The sequence below is a fragment of the Penicillium maclennaniae genome (genome assembly GCF_028827695.1).
Source record: "Penicillium maclennaniae strain IBT 15551 chromosome Unknown utg000003l:1.0-5670915.0:1.0-5674809.0, whole genome shotgun sequence".
Classification (NCBI taxonomy): Eukaryota; Fungi; Ascomycota; class Eurotiomycetes; order Eurotiales; family Aspergillaceae; genus Penicillium; species Penicillium maclennaniae.
This window is the reverse complement of record NW_026623215.1, coordinates 5,008,282-5,035,137: the sequence shown is the minus strand read 5'-3', so window position 1 is coordinate 5,035,137 and position 26,856 is coordinate 5,008,282. Positions and strand designations below refer to the sequence as shown.

Genomic DNA, 26,856 nt, shown 5'->3' with positions numbered 1-26,856 from the left:
CCTGAAGGTCAACGTACCAGAGATAAGAGATAAGCCTTCCGACCTCAATCTCCGCAGTTCGTCCGCAACTCCCTCCAACTCATATCCACCATGGTCAAACCCCTCACATTTAAAGGCGACAAACCTAAAAAGCGCAAGCAGCGCGATCCAGACAGCGAAAAGGCGCCCAAGACTCGCAAAACAGACGCGCCTGAAGCCGACGACAACCCGGAAGACCAAAGCTGGGTCTCGGCCGACGCACCCAGCGACATTGCTGGTCCGATCGTGCTAGTCCTGCCTTCCGACGAACCAACATGCGTTGCAAGTGATGCGAACGGAGTGGTCTTTGCTAGCGTTCTCGAAAATCTGGTCGAAGGTGACCCTGGGACAGCGGAACCGCACGATGTGCGACAGGTATGGGTTGCGACGAAGGTTGCGGGCACGGAGTCATTTAGCTTCAAGGGACATCATGGGAAGTAAGTACTTTACTTCCTACCGTTCTTATGTGGATCAATTGCCTTATTCGTGCTAGGTACTTGAGCTGCGATAGCCACGGTCTTTTCAGCGCGACGGCCGCCGCCGTGAGCCATTACGAATCCTTCATTGCGATCCCGTCCCCTGATATCCCCGGCACATTTTCTTTACAAACACGCGGCGGTGACTCCGAGACTTTCTTGTGTGTCAAGGAGAGTGCGAAGGCGTCGGGGGGTGTTGAAATACGTGGTGATGCGACTGCGATCTCCTTTGACACGACTTTGCGAGTTCGGATGCAGGCGCGGTTTAAGCCGAAGCTGAGGGCAAATAAGGAATCCAAGGCATATGAGAAAATCAGTAAGAAGGAGTTGGAAGGGATTGTCGGGAGGACCTTGAATGAGGATGAGGTGAGGAGGTTACGAAAGGCAAGGAAAGAGGGCAATTTCCATGAAGAGATGCTTGACATCAAGGTCAAGGGCAAGCACGATAAATTTGCTTGAGGTGGGTTGCCTCCATGATGTCACTGGGAGAGTGCTAAAGGTGAAGCGTGATGCTTGTAGGCCGTGGAGGTGATGTACAAAAGGGACAGCTTCTTCAGTATGCCATTTTTCGAAACGCGAATCTCAATGACGTTATATCCCTGTTCGTAGGCAAAGGCGCCCCATTAAACGCCACAATGCATCAGGACGGACATATACTTTGATGCGATTCAGGCCTATGAGCCTGGGGACCCCTTTGCTTATAGCAGCAGAGCTCGGGAAAACGGATTCAATTCGTCATTTGGTCAACCTCGGAGCAGATTCTAGCATCAAGGACGCGCGCAGTCGTACCGTTGCGGAGTGGGCACAAGAGTTGAATCAAATGGGAAGTGGGCTGTGGATTGGATGTCAACTGCGAAGGAAAGCTCCCCGCAGATTTCGATTCCCTGCTACGCAAAGCAGAATCCGCAGGTCACCAGTGTTTCAAAGTACCCGAGGGTATCGATCAATTTGAGTATAACATGTTGACTCTCCTTGCTCCCAATGAGACTGACGGTCAGGATGACACTTCGGAGTGGAACCGATTCAAGGAATACCTTGACTCAACTGCGCAGGCGTTGGATAACCCACATGACTTTAGCGCCATGCTCTGACGCCGGCAGACTGACGTGGTAAGACAACTAAACATTCCAAAGATCTTTATCCAGCACTCCGATGACTGACTGAGCTTGTTTATGAAAGGCGCTCGCCGCTGAAGACGAAAGAAAATTAAATGAATTTTAAAGGGAAGCAAAAAAGGGCAACTCGATCACTTACACGGTTGTGGGGCATTCCAATGCCAAACATACAATTTTGGTTCCTTGGAAAGCGATTCAATTGAAACTATAGTACTTGATATGAATCTCTTCCGTTCAGTTAAATGGAGAAGGGTGACTTTGATGGTCTGAGCCTGCCTAGTGGCCTCGCACAGAGTCTAGGCGTCAATCAAATGCTATTGTAGCACTGCGCGCTCCGTGGTGCAAAACACACTGTTCGCTCGCACAGCTATCATCTGGTTCGCTTGCCTTTTGGGTTAAAACTGGCATATTGGATGGCATATTGGTAAGCTAATCTTGTGCTTTTGATGGTCGTTTACGCACTTCACCACGTACCCAGATTTCGGTGATGCGTTGACGGGGGCTCAGTCCCTATGTTTCAGTTAAGTCTCATTCGCTGTACTCTTAAACCCCATCGAAGTGGGATCCATGCTGTGAAAGATACCGAAGTGGCCTTTTGTGGGTCAAGATGGGCTTGAAACTTTTCCTTCGCAGTTGACATCCAATCCACCTCGCTTGTCAGCCCACTTCCCATGGGCTGCTTTCCATTCTAGAGCAAGACGCTCTACTTATGCAGAGACCAGGTAGTTGCCGTCCAGGACGCCTCCGAATAGGAGGCCACTGTGGAACCCGCTTCTTCAGTAACAAACAGGCCAATCCTCTGTCAGCGGGTTATTTTCTTGGAAACAGATAAAGTAACCCACCAACAATTGGAACGCAATCATAGGGCGCTACGCGAAAAAATGGGAATCACTTTGATACGCCCAAGTAAGTAAAAAAGAAGAGAGAAATCAACACGTCAATTAAAAGTCAATGACAAGCTATAGACCGAAGCCTATGATATAAAGTCCACGAAAATTTTAGTCAACCATAGAAGATGCTAACTTCCAAAGAGGAAGCAAGGCGACGAAGAAACCGCCTACGGTCCATGCTGTATCCCAGCTGAAAACGAAGTGAGCAGCTATGACCACCACTAAAGATATGGCTGCTAAAAGCGAAAAGACCAAGAGCCTATCTAGTGTCCAATCCTCCTTAATGAAGATACCCGTGAACTGGAGTTCTATCAGGCTTGGACGGTGTGAAATGTACCAAGGGTTGAAACAACTCAAGATATCCCTATGAGACATAGATCAGGGTATATTCCAATTTGTATATCTTGGTTTACCTGCTTACTGGTGGCTGTATACCAGGTGTTTGTTCTTGAGAAAGTCATTTGATGCGGCAAGGCTCGGGTTGGAGAAGACATGTCTCATGGTAGCGGATGTTGTCAAGAGTGAAAGCTTCCGTCTAGCATCATGTAGTATTTTGGCTGGGCAATCGCCGGCATAATCAAGGCCTGGAAAGCACTCATAACACATGCAAGAACAATCTGCTGTATTATAACAGTCTGCTGTATCTGTGTAACAATTGTAAAAACAGCCGGATGTGGCATCACAATTGTCTATAATAGTAGTTTCCAGTCTTCTCTTCTCCGAAGATATGTCAGTCTCAGAAAATGCTCCGACATATTCGCATTGCTCTGCTTTTCTCATGGTATCCTTTAGCCCCAGTATCAAGAGCTAAAACTGTTAATGATTGAACTTCTTTGGAAGAATTATATCGTCAATCTTACCTCAAACGCTGTCAACTCGTGCAACTCTCAATCCAGGTATGATTTTTCTCCAATTACCTCTGCGATTGTACCAGGCCTTATTGATCTCGCTCCATGTACTCACTTCATCTTCCGAACTGGAGACACGCACAGGCAAGATTGAGCAATGGGATGGCTTACCCCAGCACATTAAAACCATGGCAGATCCACTTTCTGGGAAAATATATTTCAGCTTTTCTTTCAAATCTTCTATTCGGCGCTTGTGTTCATTCGTCCGGATATCAAAAGCGGAAGAAATTGGTGTATCATCGACTCTACTGTTATCGTTATGATTTTCAGATGCATGGAGTGATTGGATACGGGACCTGCCATCTCGTGCACCATTCGACCGTTTTCTGGTTGGGACGGTATATGGTAGCAAAGAAGTTTCAACGCGGGGCGGTGATGTGTCATCATTAAGGAAATATCGTATCGCAGGAAACAAGGAAAATGGTCTAGTCATCCGATTTGGCGCATGTATCAAGCGTTGTAGACGTTCGAGATCATTGAGGAAGATACGTTGATCTACTTCGATTTGCGATTCGTCTTCCGCGGAACCCAGTATTCGAGCTGGAGGAAGAGGGCGAGGTTGAGACATGGTTTCTGAGAAGGAGGTTTGAGATGTTATTAGACGTGAACAGCTTAGCACTAATCGTTACCTGTCATGTTAAGTCGAGAGGTCTTGTCGCTGATGTTGTAGTTGTAATTTCTGTTGGCAGTAAATGCTCTACGGCTCATGCACTGACACCTAAACCCTGCATTTATACACGTCCATTCGATTGAGGCTCTACAACCTGCCACTCAACCAGCGCCTTGCTATATTCAGAAGGCCAATCAGCTCATGCCATGGGCCACCCGCATGTGCTCCGCGTCATGTCCGTGCTCGGTCAATGAAGGCAGGGAGCGCGTGTAGAACATTATCAAACACTTTCGAGTAGCCGCCCTAACCGTCCTAGCACTGGGCCTTTCGGCCTGGGAGTGTTTTCTGTCTCAGGATCCCACCGAGTCCGCCAAAGTTTTACGTCCCGACTATTCGGACACAAAATTTTCGCAGTCCGTAAGACTAGACATGACAGCGCCGCAGTTGTACTTGGGAAAAAGCGGTGTCTTGTCTTGCGCGGAAAAGATCACCGAATCAAGGCCACTGCGGAGACCCACTCCTTCAGCAGGCTGATAAGCTAATGAAGTCAATCCTGGGCAGCGCTGGCTGTCGTCTCTAGGCTACTGGTTTGGCCTTAAAATAATTGGGTTAAGATGGACATAGCTCGAAGAGCCAGCTCATATGACGTGTAACCCCCTGTGTCGCCTATGCTCCTCAGCAGGCCGTACTGTGACTGATTCCCTCTCAAGAAAATTCTCTCAAGAGCCATTATATCTCGGAAGGAAGTTTTTAGTTGCAAAATCCCAAGCATAATGACTTTCTGAGACAATTGATCTGGAATAACCTGATCGTCAGAGAGCCGAGGAATAAAATAATCTGGCTCGCTCCCAGGAGTGACAGGCACAATTTCTAGGAGACATTTAGCTCTCAAAGGTTGTGAGCATCATCCCAGAAGCGATGATCAAATATAGCTCTCACACGACAACTTGAGCTAGAAAGATCTAACAATGAACAACCAACACTCGCCACTACTGGGTTATGTAAATCTTGAAAAATAGTCCATTTATTTTTGCCCCACATGATTCTTGCTTCTCTCAACAATTTGGGTTTACCGAATGGCTGCCTTTTTAATTTTCCCCGTCGACTGACGCCTTTTTCAGCCATTATCTGGTAACACGTGATAGTATAATATAGGACAATCAAAAGCACAAAATTACAAAGAAAGGAAAGCATTTCCCAAGAGACGACCTTTCAGTTGAACCCTCAGCAAAGAGAAAAAAAAGAACGATGAAAAGAAAAAAAGAAACAATATCATTGACTAAAACCAGATAGGAAAGGATCTTTTGACGCAAAAATTTGTGTAACATCAAACCCAGCGCACAGCGCAACACATTCTTGTATTATTCACACCATGCGATCTTCCTCGTCTATCAGGATGAAAAACGAGAAAAGAAAAAATCAGAAACAGTAAAGAACGTGCGAGCCTGTGGAAGGCTCGGGTATGGATCTAACTTGAGTAGTACACGGGATTCACAGCGCAGGAGAAGGTGGAAGTAAACAGAAACAGATTTCAGAGCCCAGGGGAAAACATTCTTTCGCGAAAAGCAGATTGGGAGAATAAGAAATAAGAAAATTCAATGAGTCGGTCTAGATCTCATTCGTGAAGAGGGTAAGTAAAGGTTTGGGGTGAAGGGTGTGAGGGGAAAGGGAGGGTAGAAGGTATTCGATTGTACAGAGGAGAGGATGAATTAGGAATTGAGCGAGAGGCCCTGGAATCGGCCAACCCATTCCGTTTGTGTCGGGTGCATGCGGGCGCCGTTGGTGCCGGCGCCACCTGAGAATTCAGAGAAGCCTGTCTCCAGAGGACCGTAGCTGGTGGGCGAGTACGGGGCAAATGGGTCAGGCTGCGCGTCTTGATGGGTAGGTTGGGCGAATGGTTGGTATGAATCTGTGAACGGGGTGCGAAGCACGCCGGGGTTGGCCATTCCCTCGAGGCCGGCATCAGCGCCGTCTCGCCCGCCATAAGGACGGCCGTCAGGCTGGTGGCGGCGCTCAGAGGGCGGTGCGTCCTGACTGTAGAGCGGATTGCTGATAGCACCCGCACCTTGCAGGGCAGCAGTTGGCGGTGTCACAAAGGAAGCGGGGTTAATTGCGGACATCCAGATTCTGGTCTTGTAGATCTTAAACAAGTCCGTGACCAACGAGTTGAAGTTGATGTAAGAGTCCGCGAAATAGTAGAAAGTAAGCTTCTTCCAGTCCCTGTTTCGCAGTTAGTTTGATATTTCTCAAACATGTATCAGCGATCAAAACGTACATTTGGAACTCGGCATCAAGAATCTCCATATTCAACCGATGCTCAGCGACCTTCTGCTGACAAACTCTCTTCGCTTTGGCCTCATTGCCCTCCTTGTCGCGCAAAGTCAGAATCTCATGGTTCTGAGCGAGACGCTTGATAAGCTTGGGTTTTATCTCTGTCGCGGGGTCTTGTGCCCCATGAGCATGAGGACCCATGCCGCCTGTTGCGCTGCGGCTGTTAATACCCGAAGGAGTCACATTCGATCCTTCCATTTGCCCTTGCCGGGAGAACATCATAAGCCATCTGTAGTGTTCGTCTGCATACTTCTGTTTGAGCTCTCGCGCCTTCTGGAGTGAGATATTTGCATGCTCGACGGTGCCCAGATCCGTACCACGATCAGCCTCGACAATGACGAGATCGCCTGCCTTCACCTGCAGTCCGGTATCCTCTTGAATGTAGAATACATCGGCACGGTGGCATTTGAATGTCACAATGTACAGTAACTGATTTTGATGGGCATGGGACAGAGCTGGGGGTTGACGGCCATAGGCTCCAGACATCGCATATTGACTGAGGGAAGCCGGCAGACCAGACGATCCATCACCACGGAGTGTTTGCTCGCGGGAATAATATTCTGAGTAATAATCAGAGGTGTGCAACAAGGAAGGTTGACAGTGAGACTTACGGGCTTGCGCCGACGGGTTCTGGTTAGAGTAGTCGATGTTGCCATAGCCATCATCGTGATCTCCGAGCCCAGCCCGAGGAGTAGCCGTAGAATGCGACTCAATGGAGCCAACAGAAGCATGGCGCATCGGAATATCGGCAAATGAATGACGACGGCTCTGAGGCATATCTGCGACGCCGCTGAATCCTAGGGATGTTTGCCAATGAGCTTTGCGGACATTCTCAAGTGCACGATTCTCCAACGGGGACGGGAAAGATTGGAATTGTTGCTCAAGGTTCGCCGAGTGCTCAGAAAATCGTCGTCTTGTGTTGCTGCGCATGTTACTGTAACCAGGGATATCGCGCAATTCGTCCAAATCATCAACGCCCAATTGCTCCTCTGGAACACCACCTCGGATACGATGAAGCGAGTGGGTTCCAGTGGCAGAAGCGGAAGAATTTGCTCGATCACGATACCGGTTGTCCATCTGGCCTGCAGCAGCAGCTTGACGAAGAAGTGCGTTCTCGCGCGCCAGCTGCTCGATGGTCCGGGCTTGGGTAGCGGCGTAGTTCATATCACCATCAGAGCCATTCAAACTTTCGTCACCGTCCTCATCTTCACGTACGCGGCCGAGCATAGCAGGATCATGTCCAAGCTCGCCAAGCACACTCGGTCGTGACGCTCTCGGCTGACCAGAAGACAACTGTCCCGGACCACGAGAGCGACCGCCCGGATACGCAGCGCCCGCGCCGGGCTTGTTCGCCATCATACTTAGGTACTCGGGATCCAGTTGACCGACAGAGTAGGACTGGGAGCGGTATGTTTTAGGAGTTGGCTGCAGTGGAATCTGAAATGGAATCGCTGATTCTCCCGAGATAGTCCGAGTGATAGGACTCGGCATTTCTTCGCCGATAGAACCAGGCGCGGGAGGAGGGTTGGTCATGGTCGGAGAGGGCACTATTTCGGAAAGACGGGGCGGTGGTTCCTTGCGAGAATCAGGGTTGTTCCAAATTCCCGTGCTCCATGGGAAAGAGCTGTTCCCGGGTTGATTCCAATTAAAAGACCCGCTCAGCCCAGGGCTTGGGTTTGTTGCCCAAGGAGGCTGATCAGTTGACGGGCTTGCAGGGTTCGACGGGCTACCAGTCAGAGGGCCTCCTGACAGAGAGTGCTTACGTTGGACTGCAAGTGGTACCTCGTTGAGCCATGATGTCCGACGAGCTGGTTTTGTTGGAGGTGCGGTGATGGTATGGAGTTGCGCATGCTCTCCGTCATCGTCTGAAGAAGCCAGCGCTTCCGAGTCGGGCGTGGAACGGCGTACTCCGGGGTGGCTTCTCTCAAGCCTGGCGGTAGCATTCGTTGCAGTTACAGGAGGGGTATTTGACTGCATTGCGGAGGTTTGCGTGGTAGATGGCGTAGCCGTGCTTTTGATGTGAGAACTGATATGGTCAGCGCACGTCCAGCAAAGTGTCAAAGAGAAATGATCTTCATGAGAGCAACTAATATAACCCATCGCATCTTTTTCTGTCAAGATATAATCCCTGCTGGAAATGTGATGTGTGCGGGAAAAGAGGTGAACATGAGGAAGACCCAAAGCGCAGACTTACTAGTAATGCAAATCAAGGTGTAAGAAGGCGTTTTATGAGCCAATCGGGCTATGTTAAACACACGCGACAAAGCACCAGTCTTTGTTTCACGCGCCTGGAGTTGGAGATTAGCAGCCAATCTCAATCTTTCGAAGACACGAGGGACGGCTGGTGAAATGCGGTATGCGCAGCACTGGGTGGAGAGATGTCAGCGGCCACAAAAAAGAAAAAAAATATCAAGTGTCAAGTGTCAGAAGAAAGGCAAAAAAAGAAGCAGGAAAGAACCCTGGTGTCTCGAGGGGGAGCACGTGTGGGTGGCATGACTGAGCCGCATTGTGACAAAGCGGGGGGCTCCGACTATTTCAACGCGCTGCAGTAGCATGGCCTGCCCACATTGTGTCCGGTTACTCGCATAAATCCGAGAGGCATGGAGGGCTAGAGAATGATAAGAGTTTGCAAGTTGCACGCGACAACCTGCCGACCCCATGGGTGGAGCTTTCCTGTCGCATCGCCCGCAGAATGCGGGCCAAGGAGCAGAGAGCATAGAGCAGAGACGCAACAGAGCTCGGAGTATCCTCAACGTACCTTGTAGAGACAATGATCTAGAGTCTACCGTGGCCCGAATCTCACACGCCTTGTATCGGAGTAAACAATTAGAGGGAAAGGAGGTCGTAATCGTAATCGTGTCTGCCAAGATTCCCCAGATGTGAGCAGCTGTCGCAAGGAGGGGAAACCCTGAACGGCGACTCACCACTCTAAAAGATCGCAACAAATCTAACTAGAAGCAGACGTGCGGGATCGTTGGTCTCGTCAGAAGACTCGAGGATAGTCGAAGCGACCGCGGCTTTGGGGCGAACGGATGCGGACTTTTGAGATGGGGACTTTGGTTTGGATTTGGACTTTGCAGTTGTGCGCGAATTCACCAAGAAGAGAAGGATGAACGTGAATCTCGAATCTCTCTAGCTCACGCGACTTGTCTTTTCAGAGTGTCTTCTCACGATTCGCTCTCCGTTTGCTTGTTCCACGCTTCTTGCTTTTCACGTCTCGCGTCTCACGTCTCAACTCTAGAGTGGAAGATGGGCAGTGCAGAGCAACCGAAACCCTTCAAGGGCGGTGCATGTCGATGAATTAAAGAGGAGGGGGGGGGGGGGGTGCGAAGAGGAGAGAATGAAGATTGAGGAGAAGGCGGGGGAAAAGGGTGGAGTGACGGATCTGGCAACGTTGCGCCGAGTTGATGTTCAGGGGACACGGACCACAAGGTGATTCCATGGCGTGCTACAACCGGTACAACTTTGCTTCAACTTTGATTTTACTATAATTTCAGCGGCCCAGTAGCCTGCATTACGGAGGTCATCACTGGTCAAGGCTTTTCACCTCCCCAAGGGACTCCCCAAGGGAGGGTGCCACTACGCCCCAGATAGGGTTAGTCCGGGTCGTGCGGGTCTCTCGAGGGAGGTCGAAGCCGATCGTCTGGCGGGGGTAGTCTGAAGCGAGGGCCATGGGGGATGCAGCCCCTGTCAGCACACGGCCCATGCATCGGGTCGCACACTTGCGGGGTAAAGAGGTCGTGAGTAGACAAGAGAGAGAAAGAGAGTGGGCGGGTGTCATGAAGTCATCCCAGGTCACCTGGATCACGTACCCCGGATTGCCGCATCACTTTATCCTCGTGGGGACGCATCCAATAGGCATGGTTTGCGCGGGGCTCTATGCTGTCGCATTTCATCTCCCCGTGTTTTCGACGTTTTGCGGGGAGAGCTCATGCATCGGCCCCCGCCCGTGGTCGAGGCGTTCAGGGTCGATCGGTGTCTGGAGTCTTCTTCCCTACGACTGAGGAGTGGCTCCCTAACACATTCCGGCCATAAATATCACGGTGCCACAAAAAACCGTGATACACACATAGATAGAGATAAAGACACCCTGGGTGAAATGGGTTTTCCATCCCCCCCCGGCACCAACCTAATTTGACCCTTTGACTCCATCACTTCCATTACTGCCACGGACGCGAATCATCTGCTTCTCCGAGCCTCCGGTACCCTCTGCATCATTCGATGACCACAAGATTCGTGCAGCTCTGGAACTGGTGGTTGACGTAAGTGGGATGATGTCTTGCAAGCGGGCCCCGCCACTCCACTATAGTCTCAATATTGTAGGCCGTGAAGGCAATTCGAGTCGTTTGATGCACATGTGGATGGGCACAAAAGAGGGGCGTTGGAGGCGTTGAAGGCTTCTCACTGGTCCGGGACGAAAATGACGGAAATGGAAGCTCCCCGCCTGATCAAATCCCCGCAATGTGGGCTGTCTACCTGCCTCTCCCCACTGACCAGACTCATCTAGATCGGCGCATATCTACAGTACATGAGGCAAATATCGGTCTAGACCTAATAGACAAGGCCCACATTCGCTACCGTGGCTAAGTCTACAAGTTCATAACGGAGCGATAGCGAACCTCAAGATCCGGCAAAGCCAAGTCAATGAACTAGAGGTATAGCTGGGTGAAAGATATTGTACAGTCTTGAATTGGGAATCCCAATGACGGGAGCCTTAACCCAACACATCAAGTTGGTGTCAGGTAATGGAAAGTGCATCCAGTTTACGGCGCACTGTCTAGCGGAGAGCTAGCAGTAGCCGCAGCGCCTTCTGCTGGCGCAGCTTTTCCTCGAAGCGAGCAAACTCATGCATTGAGATCACCTCTTCCTCATCCATGACCTGCTCAACACCCTTGACTTCCTCAATCTATTCAATCATGATTAGTCCGCAAATTACATACCAGCAGCAATTGAGTTACTCACATAGTGCATCAACATCGACTCGATACCATTCTTGAGCGTCACAGTGCTGGAATCGCAGGTACGGCAAGCACCCCGCAGCTTGAGCATGACGATGCCATCCTCGAATCCCCTCAACTCGATATCTCCGCCATCCTCCTGAATAGCCGGGCGAATGCGCGTCTCCAGGAGCTCCTTGATCATACCAACCACCTCGTCATCGTCTTCATTATAAGCAAGAGAGTCATCCCCGCCGCCTTCAGCGCTGTCAGCGGAAGAACCCTCCACAACAGAGACGATAGTCTCGCCCGAGGTCACGGCCTGCGTGATCAGGCTGAACACCTCGGGCTTAATGTGCGCCCAGTTCGCATCGGGAGCCTTGGTCACAGTGATGAAGTCAGGTCCGTAGAAGACTGATGTGACACCTTCTGAGTCAAGTAGCTTGGCGGCGAGAGGCGACGGGTGCGGCGGAGCGAGAGTAGCGCGGGGAGAAAGATATTCAAGGAAGGAGGTAGGGAAATCCTCGGGCAGGACACGGTGGTTGGGAATGAATTTCAGAGCCTAATAGGAGCCGTTAGAATCGCAGGTCAGTTTCACAGAACGATCAACTCACATCGGGGTTCGGGGTATTTTCGGTCTGGATAAAGATGGTGCGTTTGCTGGAAAGCGACCCAACAACATCACTCTGGCCCATCGGTTGTTGATATGGTCGTACCGTCGGTCGGCGACGTGTCTCTGAGGCGGTGATTGTAGGAAGACGAGCGGCACTGGCCACGGCCCTAGAGGGCGTGAAGGCCACGGGCCTCGTAGCGCGGGCGTAGGATTCGGAGGCGGACGTCAACCGAGTGCCACGTAGTGCGCGCCTGAGCATGTTTGTAGATGTAGAGCTCACAGACATATCTGGTGATTGTAAGTCACAATATGAGACGCAGAGTTCTATGTAGAAATATGTCTATGAGGATTGGAGAGGCGCCGGGGTTTAACTCTGACGCAATTCGATGGTCACGTGTAGATTAATCATCGAGTATGACAAATGCGTTTGGCTGACTTGGCAGCCAATGAAAGTATAGAAGTTTGAGATGTATGCGCCGAAATTCGGAAGCTAAATTGAGCAACATCTGAAACGAAAAGCCCTAGTTGCTGTTGTACCAGATGAGACATAATCAGCTTTTGCGCATACTACGTCGCATGCTGGTGTGATGCTAAAATAGATGGATTAACCAAAAAAACTATGTAGCCAGCTAAGCAATCCGGTAATTGCAAAGTTCTTAGTTATCAAATTTCCTATGGCGATCCTTAGTTAAGTATGTCGATAAATCTCAAAAGATCAGCATTTCCAGCGATCTATCAATTTTAGCAAGTACACATAACCTAGCAGTCACGTTGGTCAAGGTCACGTGCGACACTAGCAGAGATCACGCGGGCATTGATCCCCGAAATATGAGGCATCAACATCCGAGCTCCTCGATTTTTGCTTGATACTGAAGTAGGGCTTCGCTGCAGGACAGAACACTTAATTCCCAGAAACCGGAGGGACAGACTCAACGGGTACAATGGTTGCGACCCGATTGTCAAGTGCTCTGTCTATCTGAAAAAAATGGCCGGCTCCTGTGAAGTGTGTTCTTTGGAGCCATCCAAATATCGCTGTCCAACATGCGCAGTGATGAGGTACGGTTTCCACGTCTAACCTATAAAAACCCTGCTATGTCACTGATGATCACTATTTTGAATTTAGCTGCTCGCTTGCATGCACGCAGTCTCATAAAATCTACTGTGCCCCCAAGGCAGCTCCTGCGCATGAAACTCCCGATGTACCTGCGACCACCGAAACCATTTCGCCGCTGCAGAATGGAGATCACACACAAGAAGCAGTGAACCACGAGACCAACCAATACCAGAGCTTCCCTGGGTCTATGGCTACCTTCCAAGACCTCAAAGAGCTGCTCCTCCGCCACCCTCAGCTCCGCGATCAGCTGCATGAGATATACCGAGGAACACAAGAAGACCAATGGGTAGAGTGGTACACCCCTCCCACGCGAGGACGAGGTCACGGCCGAGGAGGCAGAGCTCCGACTCGCCGTAGTCGAGGCCACTGGACCGCGGAGAAAGGGTTCAATCGCGGCTTAGGCAGGGTACGGAAACTTAGGCAGGACTGCGAAGAGGGAACGGAGACGGGCCCTAACGCAGAGGCGTTTATGCAATTTCTCGCCCTGGTGCACGGCCATCAAGAACAGTTGGAACAGCAACACGCGACATGATTGGGGTGTCTCAAATCTGAGAATCTACGCGGGGATTGGCGCAGAGGTTTGATAATCGCACGGTGTCATTGCAGGACGATGAGACCGAGACTGGGTGTACGATCATACGCTAGATTGAGGCTTAGTGAAATGTCTCTAGAGTAGCGCCAATTGTGGAAATGACACGACTCGAGTATGCGAGATTGGGGTATTCCTTGGACTGTAGTCTGACATCTTCCACTAAACTTCTACGCAACCGAGTCCCGGAGTGGGTGCAGTTTAGCGTACCAGTTCAGCCCTTTCATCCAGTCAACCATACCCCCCCTGGAGCGGAGACCCAGTGCGGCCAGACCACTAGAGACCAACGAGCGGCATGCAAGATCCGAAAAATTGGGTACGGAAGCCTTGCACGGCTGTGAGAATAGAAGAGTCGAAAGTGGTCAGCACGACGAAAGAAATCGCCGTCTCGGAGGATAGTCCGACTCCATGGGGAGTATTAAAAATGAGATGACTCTTAACGTAGAATAGAAGGTTGGAGGCGGTCGAGCACGGTGGATCAGTGACGATCTGCTCGCACGGAGAGGTCTTCCCCTTGGAAAGATCCGGAAGGGGGAAGGAGGGGGGGGGTTTCTTTGCAGGAGCTGTCAAATGGTCAGACGGACGAAAACCACGCCTCGGGGATGCGGCTTCTGGAGTGGTGACCTGCACCAGAGAGCTTCATAAGAGAGGACTCGCTGGATAGATTCAGCACTAAGCGAGTATCGCCGAATGGCCAGAGGAAATTACGTAGATGCGTCCAATCCCCAGCTGAAGCCGTGTGTTCAGGTTCAGCTCTCCTGCCTCAGCGAATGAGTGCATCGGAATGGATAGGTCGACGGGTAAAAGATTGAGAGAATGGGCCACTGACTCTTAAGCCGCTGGCGCTTCAGCTCCCCCCAAAATTAATGGATAAAACATTATTTACTCTCTCTCTCTCATCCCATTGATGAGATTTGGAGGTTGATTCCCGCTGTTTGCTTTCAAGTGTCCGGTTCCCACTTCTGTTCCACGGTTCACCCCCAAGTCAAACGTATTGGAGATCCGGTACGAGCTGCTTCCCCTCCGGTTTCTAGCTCGGGCCTAACTTTCGATTGAGCTTCAGCGACCTCCTATTACCCCCTACCCCCTCCGTACCTCGGATGGCTGTCTCTCGACTCTGATCCTTTAGGCAACAATGGATGCGCTGCAGCGAGAGTTCGAACTGTCGCATTAATCACTTCCGCTTGTTGGCACGATCCGTTCGCCCTAGAGGCGTTGCTCCTCGCCCCCCGCCATGACTTCACAATCCCGCCGCGAGCGGGCTTCTAGTGACAGAGCACAGGCGATGCCCGCAGGAGCTCCGCCACGGCCCGGGATGGGTGACCGCACCGCGTCCACTCCCCACGGCGACCTACACAGACTAGACAATGGGCGAAGGCCGAGTGTGGGGACTATGGGTGGTCAAAGACTGGTCGAGGAAGCCGAGAGTCTCTCTGGAATGTCCGCCAGCACCGGTGCCTTGAGACCATCTCGTTCCCGACACGGTGACGAGGTACGTGGGGAAGAAGAAAACCCGAACATCCCGGGCAATAAATGCGACAGCCCCAAGGAAATCATGGGGAAATACTCAAGAGAATCCAGCTGGTTACTAACAACAGTTCTTCCTGAATCTGTAGGAGCCCCTCAAGACTGGCCTTCCCGAAGTGACCATAGCCGTGGTGGGCGAAGACGATGCCGGGAAGACCAGCTTCATCAAATGCGCGCTGGATATGAAGAGCCCGCCCTCGTCGACCTCGACCCGGAAGAAGATGTCATTGGATGGAGCAGTCTACATTGTGCGTCTGCTGGAGATCGATCTCAAGCAAATTGCCATCGACCAGGATAGACGGATCAGCTGGCCTCGCGTAGGCAAAGATGATTCCGTGCCAACGGTTGATGGAGTACTGCTTCTGTATGACTCGACTCAACCAAACAAGCTCTCCAAACTTACAGCAATGCTCGGTACGTTTCGACTCGGCTAGAAACTCCCCGAAGTTGCCTGGCAAATATCTCGAATGTCTCGCACATGCAACCGAGATCATCTGATGTGCTGACACTGACACTTGGACTGCTCTAGATGCCCTGGACATATCGCCACTTCCATTCTTGCTGGTTGCCTGCAAATGCGATCTTCGCCCGGAGGGTAGCGAACTCAGTGTGGCTCACGAACAGTACGAGATCTACCGAACATCACCCGAGGCCCCACGGTCTCAGCAGATGTGTATTGCATTGGTGTTGCGAAGCGTCATTTCTAATCGAGGTATGTCCCGATCTACGATCCATGAGCCATGAGTAGTATCTATATACGAGACACAATCTAGCCGGGGGGTGATTGTGTGAGCCTTGACCCTGGTGGGCGGACCAAGTGGGTCGCGGCAATCTTCGCTACCCTTTGCCTCTGTCAGAGCCCACTCGATCGACAGAGCCCCAGGAGAATCAGAGGAGTCATCGAGGATTTCGTGGCGTTCAAAGCTAATGTCTGTGTGATTCGCGCCCAGACTTCTCCTCTTCTACACTTTCCCCTCCCCCGCGGACCACGACAAAGTCTTTTCAACCTACCCCTGCTCACAACCGGCAACACGTCCGTGCCAATTCGGAATCCCCCTCCTTGACCGGAGCCGCTGGCGGCTCAACGACGTCAGGTCAAGATCCCAGTGTTCATGGGAACGGGAGCCACCGTCCGCCTACCGACCGGAGCCACTCCAACCTGGCGCAACAGCATGCTTCGAGTTCTTCTCGAAATGCAAGAAGCCATTCCCAACCGGTGCGACCGCAAACTCCTCCGTCTGGGGCAAGCCTGAACGCTCGTCGACCGTCTGTGCAAGGAGACACCAACTCCCCCATCCAGGAACAACCTCGCCAGCAGAAATTGCTGAGTACCTGGCGAAATAGTGGGGGTCCCGACGCCTTTGACAGCCTTTTGAACATGGACGAGGAAATGGAGGACGGTCAACCTATGAGTCCGGGCGCCTTCGTGCGCCCCAAACCGAGCAGTGAAAGCAGTCACAGTGCTGAGACGGGCATGAGCTTTGAGGAGCTTGTCGATCGCCTCGTCGCTTTGCCTATGTCGAAGCAGGATTCGAAATTCTCCGCCATCTTTCTTTGTCTATATCGCAAATTCGCTGCCCCTTCAACTCTCCTTAATGCCTTGATAAGTCGCTTCGAAAAGAATGAATCTGGGAACGCCGACCAATTGGCCCGCATGGCAGATCAGCTCCGGCTGCTGAACGTGATTGCTTCGTGGGCTTCTGACTACCCTGGCGACTTTGCATGGCCCAAGACTCGCAAGCGAATCAATGATTTCGTGAATACGCTTGAGAAAAGTCATTTCTACATGTTTGCGGCCAAGGAGATTGGATCATATCTCGATTCCAACGCCGAAGACGACGACATTGGCTGGGCATTTCAGGATGGTGATGCCGACGACGCTAGTCTTACGGAGACGTTCTTTGACAATTCAGGGCGAAGTTCACCGGCGCCTTTCCTGACCGGAACTTCCGATGATCATGACGACGAGGAAGAAGATCCCATTTACAGCATGAGCGCCTTAGATCTTAGCGACGGACCTCACGATTCGACATCCCGCCTATCGGGGACGTTGTCTATCACTTCTAATACCGATAAACCCTCGAGCACCATCAACCAATCCTTCACCATTCTAAGCCTTGAAGCCGCACAGAAAGAAGCCATGCGTTTAGACCTCACTGGGAGAACTCCATTGAGCAAAATCCAATGGCGTTTCTTCATGGAGACGCCCGAAGAGGACTTTGCTCGAGAGCTGACACGTATTGACTGGATCATGTACAACTCATTCCGGCCACGTGATCTTGTTCGCCATGTGAGCATTTCCGGAGTGGACAAGGACAAAATCCGGAGTCTGCAAAATGTCAACCGGATGATCAAACAGTTCAACCACCTGGCCTTCTTCGTGGCGAGCATGATTCTACTTCGAGACAAACCTAAGCATCGAGCAAGGTGCATGGAGAAATTCATGGGCATCGCAGTGAAACTACGACGCCAGAATAATTACAACGGATTGGGTGCCGTTATTGCCGCTATTAATGGGACTCCTGTCCACAGATTGACACAGACCCGAGAACTGATCCCTGTGCAGACCCAAAAGGAGTTCATGCGGCTTGTCATTCTGATGAGCACCCAACGAAGCCATTTCGCCTACCGCCTGGCCTGGGAGAACTCGTTCTCTGAGCGCATCCCATTCCTTCCTCTGCATCGCCGAGACCTAGTGTCAGCAGAAGAGGGTAACAAGACCTTTGTTGGCGAAAGTAAATCTCGGATTAACTGGAAAAAGTTTGAGGTCATGGGCGAAGTGGTTCTGGGCATTCAGCGGAGCCAGAGATCACCACATCCTCAAGCTCAGAAGTTCGAAGATGTAGAACGACTGATCTTGGACTGCAAACTCTCTGGTGATGAAGAGGTAAGATGATCATTTCCAGATAATGGCCAATCACTAACGGAATACAGGATTTGTATGCCCGCAGTTTACAGGTCGAACCATCCACAGGCGGCGAAGCCGGACGCAAGAAGTTTGGCTGGCTACGCGCATGAGCTTCGCAATTTATTTCAACAGAAAAAAAAGCACAGTCCTATGATCTCCCACCGCAAACCTTCAGCAATCACCTACATTCCCCATGATATTCTTTCCGCTCCCATCTCACGTCGCTACGCCTCAATGATTGATAAATATTGCCCAGTTCTTGTACTCCTTTGGATGAGATCCAAATGAAAGATATGATTCTTGTTCGAGCGGCGATATACCAAAGGCTCATCTACAATATCTCTGTACATATTCTTGTCAATGACTCGCAATCACGCAGCATAATCCCTATGATTTTCCTTCTTGTAACTAGATTAGAAGAAAGTTCGATTCTACCAATATCCATAATTTTGTTCTCATAAAATCACTGTGTCTGTCACGTGATTCGCCCCAAGCATCTTCAAACGCTCCGTTGACCAACTCAACCCCAGACTTCAAACCGAACCCAAACACATATACCAAAATGTCAAACAACTTCACCAACCAAGCGCGCTCCACCTACCGCGCCCTTCTACGCGAGCTTCCCAACCGCCGCCTCTCAACTCCCTCCCCTCTGCACCAACGCATCCGCGCGATCTTCCGCTCCGAGCCCGAAGCCACAAATGCAGACTCCACAGCGCTACCCTTCTCCCTCCCAAAGACCGACGAGGAACGCGCTCTGCGCATACAAGAAGCTGAGCAGATGGCGCAATATGCTCGTGCGCAGCGGACCTACTCGGCTTTGTTGGAGCGGTACAACCCAGGCATGAGCCTTGATGAGGAAGAAAAGGTTAAATTGACGGCCAGACGGGTTGGTATGGACTTGCCTGATCTCTATGTGGTTGAGGAGGGGAAGAGTAAGGAGTAATTGACTTCTCCGCGGGTGGTTTGAATTGTTGCAAATTTGTCTCACCGATTGCGACTACGACAATGATCGCGTTTGAAGCATTGCGACGTTTCGAGGGGCATCTGGAATTGCATTCGATGCGTGAACTCCGGCTTTGAAGGTACTTTCATGCTTGGTTGGGCGTTTTTTTTTTTACCTTTCTGATTTGGCTGTATACTATTCCTTTTGTTACTTGTACAAAATATCATAGATGGAGCGGAAAGATTGTGAATGTGTGTTTGGAATTTGTGTTGTCTATTCTAGTGTCTGATGTATTTGACCTGTCCTGATGGATTACTTTGCGCTTGCCATGCACGCTGGTATAATGTAGTGGCGTAGTCTCCAATTTGCGGAGTTCAAGTCCTTCCATAGCAGGCTCTTTTATGAGGTTTTCAAGCAGCATACTTGGCTGCGGCCAGAGCGAGGACTTTTATGTCACCGAACGGGGACTGGCCTTCGGTGGCTGAGAATAATCTCGAGAAGGATCCCAGGACCGGGGGTGTAGAAAAGGTGGCGGGCATTTGAAAAAAAAAAACAAAGTGCACCCCGGGTCAACATTCAGCTGTTAGTCAACTGAGAATGTTCCATTTGTCTCGCCAAAGTCGAGCTGATCTCTTCATCGTCCATGCTTACACTGACTTCGATAGCAGTCTTGGGTCGATTACGGTTGAGGCCGTCCAGAAGAGTGCACGCCTTGCACACACGCTGACTCGAAATGTAGCCACAGCGTTCACAATGACCCATGACCTGTTTCTTGATAGGCTTCTGGGTCTTCGCAATGACAGGTTTGGGCTGCTGGGGCAATTGTATTTCCCGTCTCTCGCGATTCCGCACTTTCGTTCTCAGCTAGCTGAGTTTCCATCGCGGCCATTTCACCTCCGCTGGATCGACCATTTTGACTTCCACAGCCACCGGCCTCCGCCTCATCGTCTGCTGTCGCCTTTGACCGGCACATCTTGCCATTTGTGTTTGCTTCACCAGGCACAAGCGCTGCCATGTCCTCGCCACTCTTGACAATATCCAGAATCGAACTGGGACGAATCTTCTCTAGATCTTTGATCAGGGTACGGGCGCTGCCACGGAATGCCTCAGGCGAGTAGATACATTCTGTGCTGAAGTAATCGAGCTGACGATGGTGGGCGTAGAGCACAATTTCCTTCTCGTAGGCGTACTTGAGCGGCTTACTGCGCTTGATATCCGACGCGCCGGACGCGGTCACGATACTTGTGCCACGCGAAAGTCGAGGCAAGTCACCCCGAAGCAAATTCATCATCACCGTCTCAGCGACATCATCCGCATTATGTCCGGTGACAACGTGCTTGATCTCCAAGCGCGCCGCACCTCGATCGAGCGCCTGTCGTCGAAACACACCGCAGTAGGTACAATTACCCTTCTTGCCAATCTGTTCCACGACTTGATCCATCGTCCAACCGTAGAGCTCCCCGTATCCCACAATCATGAGCGGCATGTCGTATTGCTTTGCATTGCGCTTGACTGTCTCCAAACTGTCGTCGCGGTATCCGCGGATACCCTCGTCGATCGAGAGCAGACACAGATCCAGCCCGTATCCATATCGCTCGTTAAGTGTTTTGAGGACAGCGGCGAGAACGGTGCTGTCTTTGCCGCCGCTGGCGCCGATCGCCACGCGCTCGCCGGGGTAGAAGAGGTTGGAGGCCGTGATGGTTTCGTGGACTTCGGTTTCAAAAACCTCGAGGAAGCAAGCGCGGCACAGCTTGTGTCGGTTCTTAGGCCGGATAATGAGCGCCCGGGCCTCCTTGCAGTTGAAACACAGGGTCGGGGCCATGGTGGTGATGGTTGGATATTCTTGCGGAGGGGCAAAAAAGGAAAAGAATTTACTTCCCCGCGCCAAGACCAACTGGTGAGTCTAGATTATCTTCATTCCCATTGGTACACTCCATACTTTAATCGTATTTCAAAGTTTCAATTTAACAATGTATGCGATTTGAAGACACAAAAGAACCGAGAAAAGTGCATGACATTCAATATGGACAGTAGGAGAGGACCAAATGACAATTTCGTTCCGAAATCCAGTCAAAGCAATTTTGTTGTCTCTCTCGAATCCCGATTTTACACCTTTTCAGTGAAAGGAAATGGTGATTTCCCTTTCCGAGTCAACAAGCCAACGGAACAATTGGGCCACCGGCTCTTTTTCGCCATCTGTCGTGCCACATGGTGAATGTGATGCCGTCGATGGGCCATCGAGTATGGCTTATCACGCTTAGCGAAGAGTTTAAGATGCTCCAGCTCCTTTGATTCGATCTTTTCCGCCGCCTGAATCGTCTTGTGTTCAGAAAAGGCAAAGGAAGTACCGATGATCTTGAAGTTTCTGGCAATATGGTGGAGATCCGCTGAATGCCAGTCCTCGGAGGTCCAAACAGGCTTGACATTCCAAGGCAGACGACGCTCCTTCTTGAATGCTTCCCACCATTCTTCAAGCCTCAAACGACCTTTCTCTCCGCTGACTGCATGAACGATCCCATTCGTTCCCAGGGCTACATGCACAAGGATTCGCTCAGCTACCACGTCGACGGGAACCTCGTCAATGGTAGCTTCTCGTTCCGGGTTCTTACATCGAGACGCCAGTTGAATCTTTCGTCCAGGGTGCATTGCATACGCAGCTGCACACGCTGTGGACGGCGATGAATACGGGGTCGTGAAGCCGGGATATGGGAACTCTTCGGCCGGGCCAATGACCGAAGGTCGAATAATAAGAATGTTGTCCAATGCACCACACTCTGAGGCCTTGTTCCAGACAAGCCTCTCTGCCAGATGCTTGGCGTAGGCATATGGCCAAGGGAAATCATGGTCGGCGTACTCAGTCGAGGTTCCTGATGCCTGTACTTCTCTCCAGATGTCAGGGGCTGTCTTACATGAACTGTCGTCACCACCGAGTGAGTAAAGGCGCTCCTCTGCCGCGACGTCACAAGAATTGCTGGACCTCCAAAGATGGGCGTTGACGTATGCACTTGAAAGAAATACAAATTTCTCCAGGTTGGGGAACTTCAGGGCGTACTTGGTGAGACATAGAGTGGGTGCAATGACCGTGTACGACAGTTCTCGAAGTGAATTTTTCAGCTCGATTGACGCAGCGGCATGAATCATGATATGTACTCTTTCTTTTAGCATTTGAAGAGTCTCTTCGGGCAAGTCCATGGTTGCAGTATCTCCTAGTTCGCCATCGAGAATTGTCATGCGATTACTTCCAGAGAGAGTGTTCGCAATTGAAGCCGGAAGCATGCTCTCCCATTTTTCCCTCGCTCTCCTATTTTTCCATGTCAGCGTTGCAGATTTAATATCTGGTCTGCTAGGGGTTAGAGGCATACTCATAGCCTCCTCGACAGAGAATGTAGATGTGCCTTGGTGGCGCCTTTGTTAAAAGCCGGTAGAGAACCGCGGTGCCAATGAATCCCGTTCCTCCTGTAATGAACAGGATTTTCCCCTGATAGTAATCCCATATCATGGTTGTCGGCTAGGTTGAATGTCAGCTTCCCTTAGTAAGGAGGGAGCCTGCATATTAGGATCCTACCTTAGAACCTTGAAAGCCAACTCGACAGCGGCTCGTGGTGGACCTTCTGAACGTATGGGACTAAAATAAACTCCCGAGCCAGGGAAAAGCGATGCAATCCGGTTCTTCGTCGAGGAATGTGCCCCCAAGCTAGACAGAAGTAGAGGCTGCAGCTTAGACGAGGAGAGCATGTGGTGTAACGCGCAGCTGCAGAACTGCATGGATCACCCCGGTAGCGCGAACCATTCATGAACCATCCAGCAATCGTCTGCGGCATTCTTTGACCGCAGCATGGCATTAGATTGCCACTTTACGTCGGCTAGAATCGTGGCGAAATCTCCGCGCAGTCTCACTGCTGGCAATCTCTCGTATTCTCAGAGGTTCGATCCTATCTGCTTGTATATTGTGCTACCACCATCCTATAATGATGACTAAATATCCTTGATAAGACGCAGCCCGGGCCTTCGGCCCGGCGGAAGACACATCAGCCAGATAACACGATAAGCGTGTATCTGTGAGTGTTAATTATGTATTGAAATGGGAACGGCTCGATGGCTGTCTGGCGATGCAGACTGGACAACACACACACACACACACTGCCTGTCTGGTGTAGAGGATGCTGGGTGAGGCCGTACTGATGCCCTGTTGCGGCCGTGCGGGATAATCTTAATGCTGCATCATGGATAGAAGAAATTGGGTGAATCCTGAATGAATTGGGTAGATGACTTGTCTCCCTCCAAGTGTGTCTGGAGATGTACTATGCACTGCAGACATTAAATCATGCCTGAGGCCACACATAGGCTCATTATGTCACCAATTCTCCCACTACAGTATATAGAAGAAGATATAGGTCACACCGTACCTTTAGACTAAATAATATATCTAAAGTACCTAGCTAGTTATCGGTCTTCTTTTATAATCTATAGTATAGAGTAACGTACCTTTATGAAAACTAAATACTACTATAAACTAGATGACGGCAGAAAGACGGCCAGAAATGGCCGCAAGTGACGCCGTTTTTGGCCGCCCATCTGCCATTTTTCCTGCCACCCACCCGACCACTGCAGGCACGCACCGTCCCCGACGACCTCAACGCGCCGCAGCCATGTGGATCACACCTCAGCCTCCAGCTCTTTGACTTCCCCTTGGACGGTGGACCCACTCCACTCCACCTCCCATACCTTTCTCGACTCTCCTTGAGCCTTCGGACCCCAATCTTTAAAGGCGCCAAAAATGGCACTCCAAAACTCGTGCCCTTTAAAGGGCAGTGACAGTCGCTCCTTTGCCCTCGTCGTCTCGATCCAGTCGCGCTCCTTGTTCTCCCCAGTCTCAGCGACGAGATTCCTTTCTCGGTCTTTGCCTTGGAAACACCCTTAGCCTTGCAAAATATAGGTCGATCTTGAGAACCTCTGTCAGTCGGTCTCAGTCATCCGTGAGCCATATTCCTTGCTATTATAGTCCGCGGCTCTCGTAAGGCCGACTGTCAGTTATCCAGCGACAGCGAGTATTCCGAGAGAGAAAGTATTGCAGACAGCCGTTCAGATACCGATCTGACGGAGCCTAAGGATGAGGCCGATCAAACATATTATGCTAACGATACGGCCTTACTCTTTGCCGACAATGAACACATACCGGACTACTATATTCAGTAACTTCGAAACTTTGACGAAACGGTCTATACATAGGAAGATTACGGAAAGGGCACTACGGCTCTCCTCGATCGTATTAAGGAGAAATGGTCCCAGTAAGTGCTACCTTATATGCGTTAACTTGCTTACCTAGAATATGTTGATCTCACAAATATATTATAAAGATTCTGCTATTTTATTCAAAAAGACCCTAACGAGGAATATTACCGTATATCGATTCCGATATTGTACAGTTTCCTTGAGTGGGCTCTTAATTTACGACGCGGTAAAAATGGAAGGAGACTCCTAGGTATTAAGTGCAAAAGCTCTCTGGACATATTCTGGAAAGTTTTTCGATTAGTCTACGAAAGATCTACTTTAAATCGGATCGACAACTAAATGAACCGCCGGATGCGTTGAGTATACGGACCCTCTTAACCCTTGCCTAAATGGCCTCGTCTATTATCCGAGATTGATTTGGGTCTGATTCTAGGTAATTTGACGGTTAGCCAAAAAGTATAAATTATCAATTTTAGGGCGAGATAAACCTCCTATAGATATCGAGGACCTAGCGAAAGTCGTAGAGACCACCATTAGTATAACGAAGAAAAAGTTCGGATATAGCCGCTATCGTATTAAGCTTAGACTCTTCTTGTAACTTACGGGGCTTATAATAAACCGGCCGCAAGCTATCCTTAATCTACGGTATCGTTATATCTAAGTGAGCCTCCTCTGTGACCCGTAAGGCGGTCTATATCGAATTATAATTAAGTTCACCTTTAAATTCACTAAGGAGTAGTTGGGTGCTAAGGACTTTTAAGTACGTTGAACTAGTCGCCGTTTCTTCCCGCTAATAAGCTTCCTTAGAAATACGTATATCCTCCCCGAAATTATTTTCGATCCTTCCTTGGTCCTTAGCCTATATATATTCCTGTTAGGACTTCTCTTTATAGACCGGGCCTTTGACCGCGTCGACGGCGAAGAGGTTCTTGTCCTTATAAGTCAACTTCCTCGACTCTAGATTCGCGATAAGTGTAATAAGTTGCGGTTATAGCTTGATCCAGCGATAGATAATATGCCGGTTTTCCGGATATCTGAGCGGACTTTAGATAGAATCGGAATCTTACCTAATAAGATGCTTCCTTACTTAACTTTGGAGCTATAGGTTAAGAAGATAGGTATGATCACAGGGATCCGGTAGGTAATACGCCCCTATAGTTTACGATATAGGGCAGGAATAGCTTTAGATAGTAGTGGTAAGTGACCCTAATTAGTCTTATAAAGTCAATAAACTAAGTGTCCTTTAGGTTCCGTCAGCGATTCACTTCGTAATCTCGTGATATATTATGCCGATACTCGGATATTTTTAAAATTCTACCTTAGTAGAAGAATTAACAAAAACTTACCTACGATTATTCGCGGCCTTAATCCAGAGGAAGATATTATACGCGCGACTTACCAAATAAGCCGAACTATTAATCTAGATCGCCTATAAGAGCTAATAACCGAGCAATCCTCCTCTGTTAATTGCTAATCGCAAATTGCGGATCTAATACGCCGGCGCGATAATATTAGCTATGATCTAGGGCGCCCTCTGTCGAGACACAAAGGAATAACAAAATACGAGATATATAAGAAACTGAACTAGGAGTTAGCCGGAGCCAAGAAGCGCGCACAAAATACGCTACTCACATAAATTCAAAGCAAATATGACTAAGAGCAACTAATGCTTGAGATAAAGCGCCAATTATCCGGTTCTTAGCTAGCGAAGTCTCTAATTAAATCGCTGGAATGCTCCACAGAGGTCCCTTTGCCCTAGCGACGACTAATTAAGAGCCTTTTGACTCTACCTCGCCCTACTATAGAGGAAGAGATGGCTAGACGGACTGAAGCTATCGATACAGTGGCTACTTATTGTTAATTTCAGGAAGGCGATACCTGCCGTTTACTACGGAATAAGCGAGCTAAGAACTAAACTGCTAAGACTAAAATACCTAATAATTAACTTCCGGAAAATGAAGCGATAGAGGTCAGCTCTCAAACAGGAATACCTTTTGAATCCGCCCTACAATCTGTTATAAGGGATCATCGGCCCTTATTTTGCTTTATATGTTTGGGCCAAAAAGATCTGGATATCAGAAAGCGTGTTCAAAAGTTTTTCTCCTATAGAGACGTCACTAAATATATCAAGCGAAAGCATCTGCAAAATCTCGTGTCTAACGCGATGATCGTATATAATATCTGCGATAAGAAGTTTATGGAGATTATATATTTTTAGCGGCATACAAATAATTCTCATAAGACTGTTACGGGACCTCTATGGTGTAGATAGACAGTTATGCAGATATTTGGATAGGTTACTCGAAGCTTAAATAGATTTAATTTCGAATAGAATTAATTTAACGGCTCTGGAAATACATATATCCTGCCGGGGATTTTGTTTGACCCGTCGCTTATTCTCAGTCCTCACGTCTTCTTACTAGGGCTGCTTTTTGCAGACCGTGCCTTAAGAGAGTTAAAGGAGAGGAGGTTCTGACCTTCGCAGAATAGCTTCTTCGCTTGAATATCCGGGATGGTTACAACGAGCCTATATTGCTGCTTGATTTAGCCCTGGACGATATACCCGTTTTCCGGTATACCGAGCGAACTCACTTCGCAACCTAATCATGCACCACGCCAATACTCGCGCTTTTTTGAAGTAC

The 26,856-nt window shown here is 49.8% G+C and overlaps 9 protein-coding genes across 9 annotated transcripts; 5 read left to right on the top strand and 4 right to left on the bottom strand.

Annotated features, from left to right (window-relative positions):
• Positions 1–90: 90 nt before the first annotated feature.
• Positions 91–953, top strand: N7477_003994 (uncharacterized protein; the record flags this gene model as incomplete). Its single annotated transcript, XM_056965657.1, has 2 exons — positions 91–455; positions 512–953. The coding sequence occupies 2 exons, from the start codon at positions 91–93 to the stop codon at positions 951–953; spliced, it is 807 nt and encodes a 268-aa protein (XP_056825610.1).
• A 4,773-nt stretch (positions 954–5,726) lies between these two features.
• On the bottom strand, positions 5,727–8,325 carry N7477_003993 (PSP1 family protein; the record flags this gene model as incomplete). The annotated part of the gene is made up of 3 exons (XM_056965656.1): positions 5,727–6,237; positions 6,293–6,908; positions 6,960–8,325. 3 exons carry the CDS (start codon positions 8,323–8,325, stop codon positions 5,727–5,729), a joined length of 2,493 nt encoding a protein of 830 aa, XP_056825609.1.
• A 2,800-nt stretch (positions 8,326–11,125) lies between these two features.
• On the bottom strand, positions 11,126–12,184 carry N7477_003992 (NifU family protein; the record flags this gene model as incomplete). Its single annotated transcript, XM_056965655.1, has 3 exons — positions 11,126–11,254; positions 11,311–11,847; positions 11,900–12,184. The coding sequence occupies 3 exons, from the start codon at positions 12,182–12,184 to the stop codon at positions 11,126–11,128; spliced, it is 951 nt and encodes a 316-aa protein (XP_056825608.1).
• A 699-nt stretch (positions 12,185–12,883) lies between these two features.
• N7477_003991 (zinc finger HIT domain-containing protein) lies at positions 12,884–13,544 on the top strand (the record flags this gene model as incomplete). Its single annotated transcript, XM_056965654.1, has 2 exons — positions 12,884–12,954; positions 13,022–13,544. 2 exons carry the CDS (start codon positions 12,884–12,886, stop codon positions 13,542–13,544), a joined length of 594 nt encoding a protein of 197 aa, XP_056825607.1.
• Positions 13,545–14,835: 1,291 nt separating this feature from the next.
• N7477_003990 (putative Ras guanyl-nucleotide exchange factor RasGEF) lies at positions 14,836–18,982 on the top strand (the record flags this gene model as incomplete). The annotated part of the gene is made up of 6 exons (XM_056965653.1): positions 14,836–15,093; positions 15,218–15,542; positions 15,658–15,840; positions 16,079–18,015; positions 18,103–18,256; positions 18,531–18,982. 6 exons carry the CDS (start codon positions 14,836–14,838, stop codon positions 18,980–18,982), a joined length of 3,309 nt encoding a protein of 1,102 aa, XP_056825606.1.
• Positions 18,983–19,558: 576 nt separating this feature from the next.
• Positions 19,559–20,804, bottom strand: N7477_003989 (putative PP-loop ATPase superfamily protein; the record flags this gene model as incomplete). The annotated part of the gene is made up of 2 exons (XM_056965652.1): positions 19,559–19,833; positions 19,877–20,804. The coding sequence occupies 2 exons, from the start codon at positions 20,802–20,804 to the stop codon at positions 19,559–19,561; spliced, it is 1,203 nt and encodes a 400-aa protein (XP_056825605.1).
• Positions 20,805–21,088: 284 nt separating this feature from the next.
• On the bottom strand, positions 21,089–22,481 carry N7477_003988 (uncharacterized protein; the record flags this gene model as incomplete). The annotated part of the gene is made up of 2 exons (XM_056965651.1): positions 21,089–22,283; positions 22,345–22,481. The coding sequence occupies 2 exons, from the start codon at positions 22,479–22,481 to the stop codon at positions 21,089–21,091; spliced, it is 1,332 nt and encodes a 443-aa protein (XP_056825604.1).
• Positions 22,482–24,311: 1,830 nt separating this feature from the next.
• Positions 24,312–25,649, top strand: N7477_003987 (uncharacterized protein; the record flags this gene model as incomplete). The annotated part of the gene is made up of 6 exons (XM_056965650.1): positions 24,312–24,440; positions 24,481–24,574; positions 24,691–24,808; positions 25,022–25,145; positions 25,320–25,332; positions 25,462–25,649. 6 exons carry the CDS (start codon positions 24,312–24,314, stop codon positions 25,647–25,649), a joined length of 666 nt encoding a protein of 221 aa, XP_056825603.1.
• Positions 25,650–26,027: 378 nt separating this feature from the next.
• N7477_003986 (uncharacterized protein) lies at positions 26,028–26,818 on the top strand (the record flags this gene model as incomplete). The annotated part of the gene is made up of 3 exons (XM_056965649.1): positions 26,028–26,070; positions 26,176–26,384; positions 26,705–26,818. 3 exons carry the CDS (start codon positions 26,028–26,030, stop codon positions 26,816–26,818), a joined length of 366 nt encoding a protein of 121 aa, XP_056825602.1.
• Between the last annotated feature and the right edge of the window lie 38 nt (positions 26,819–26,856).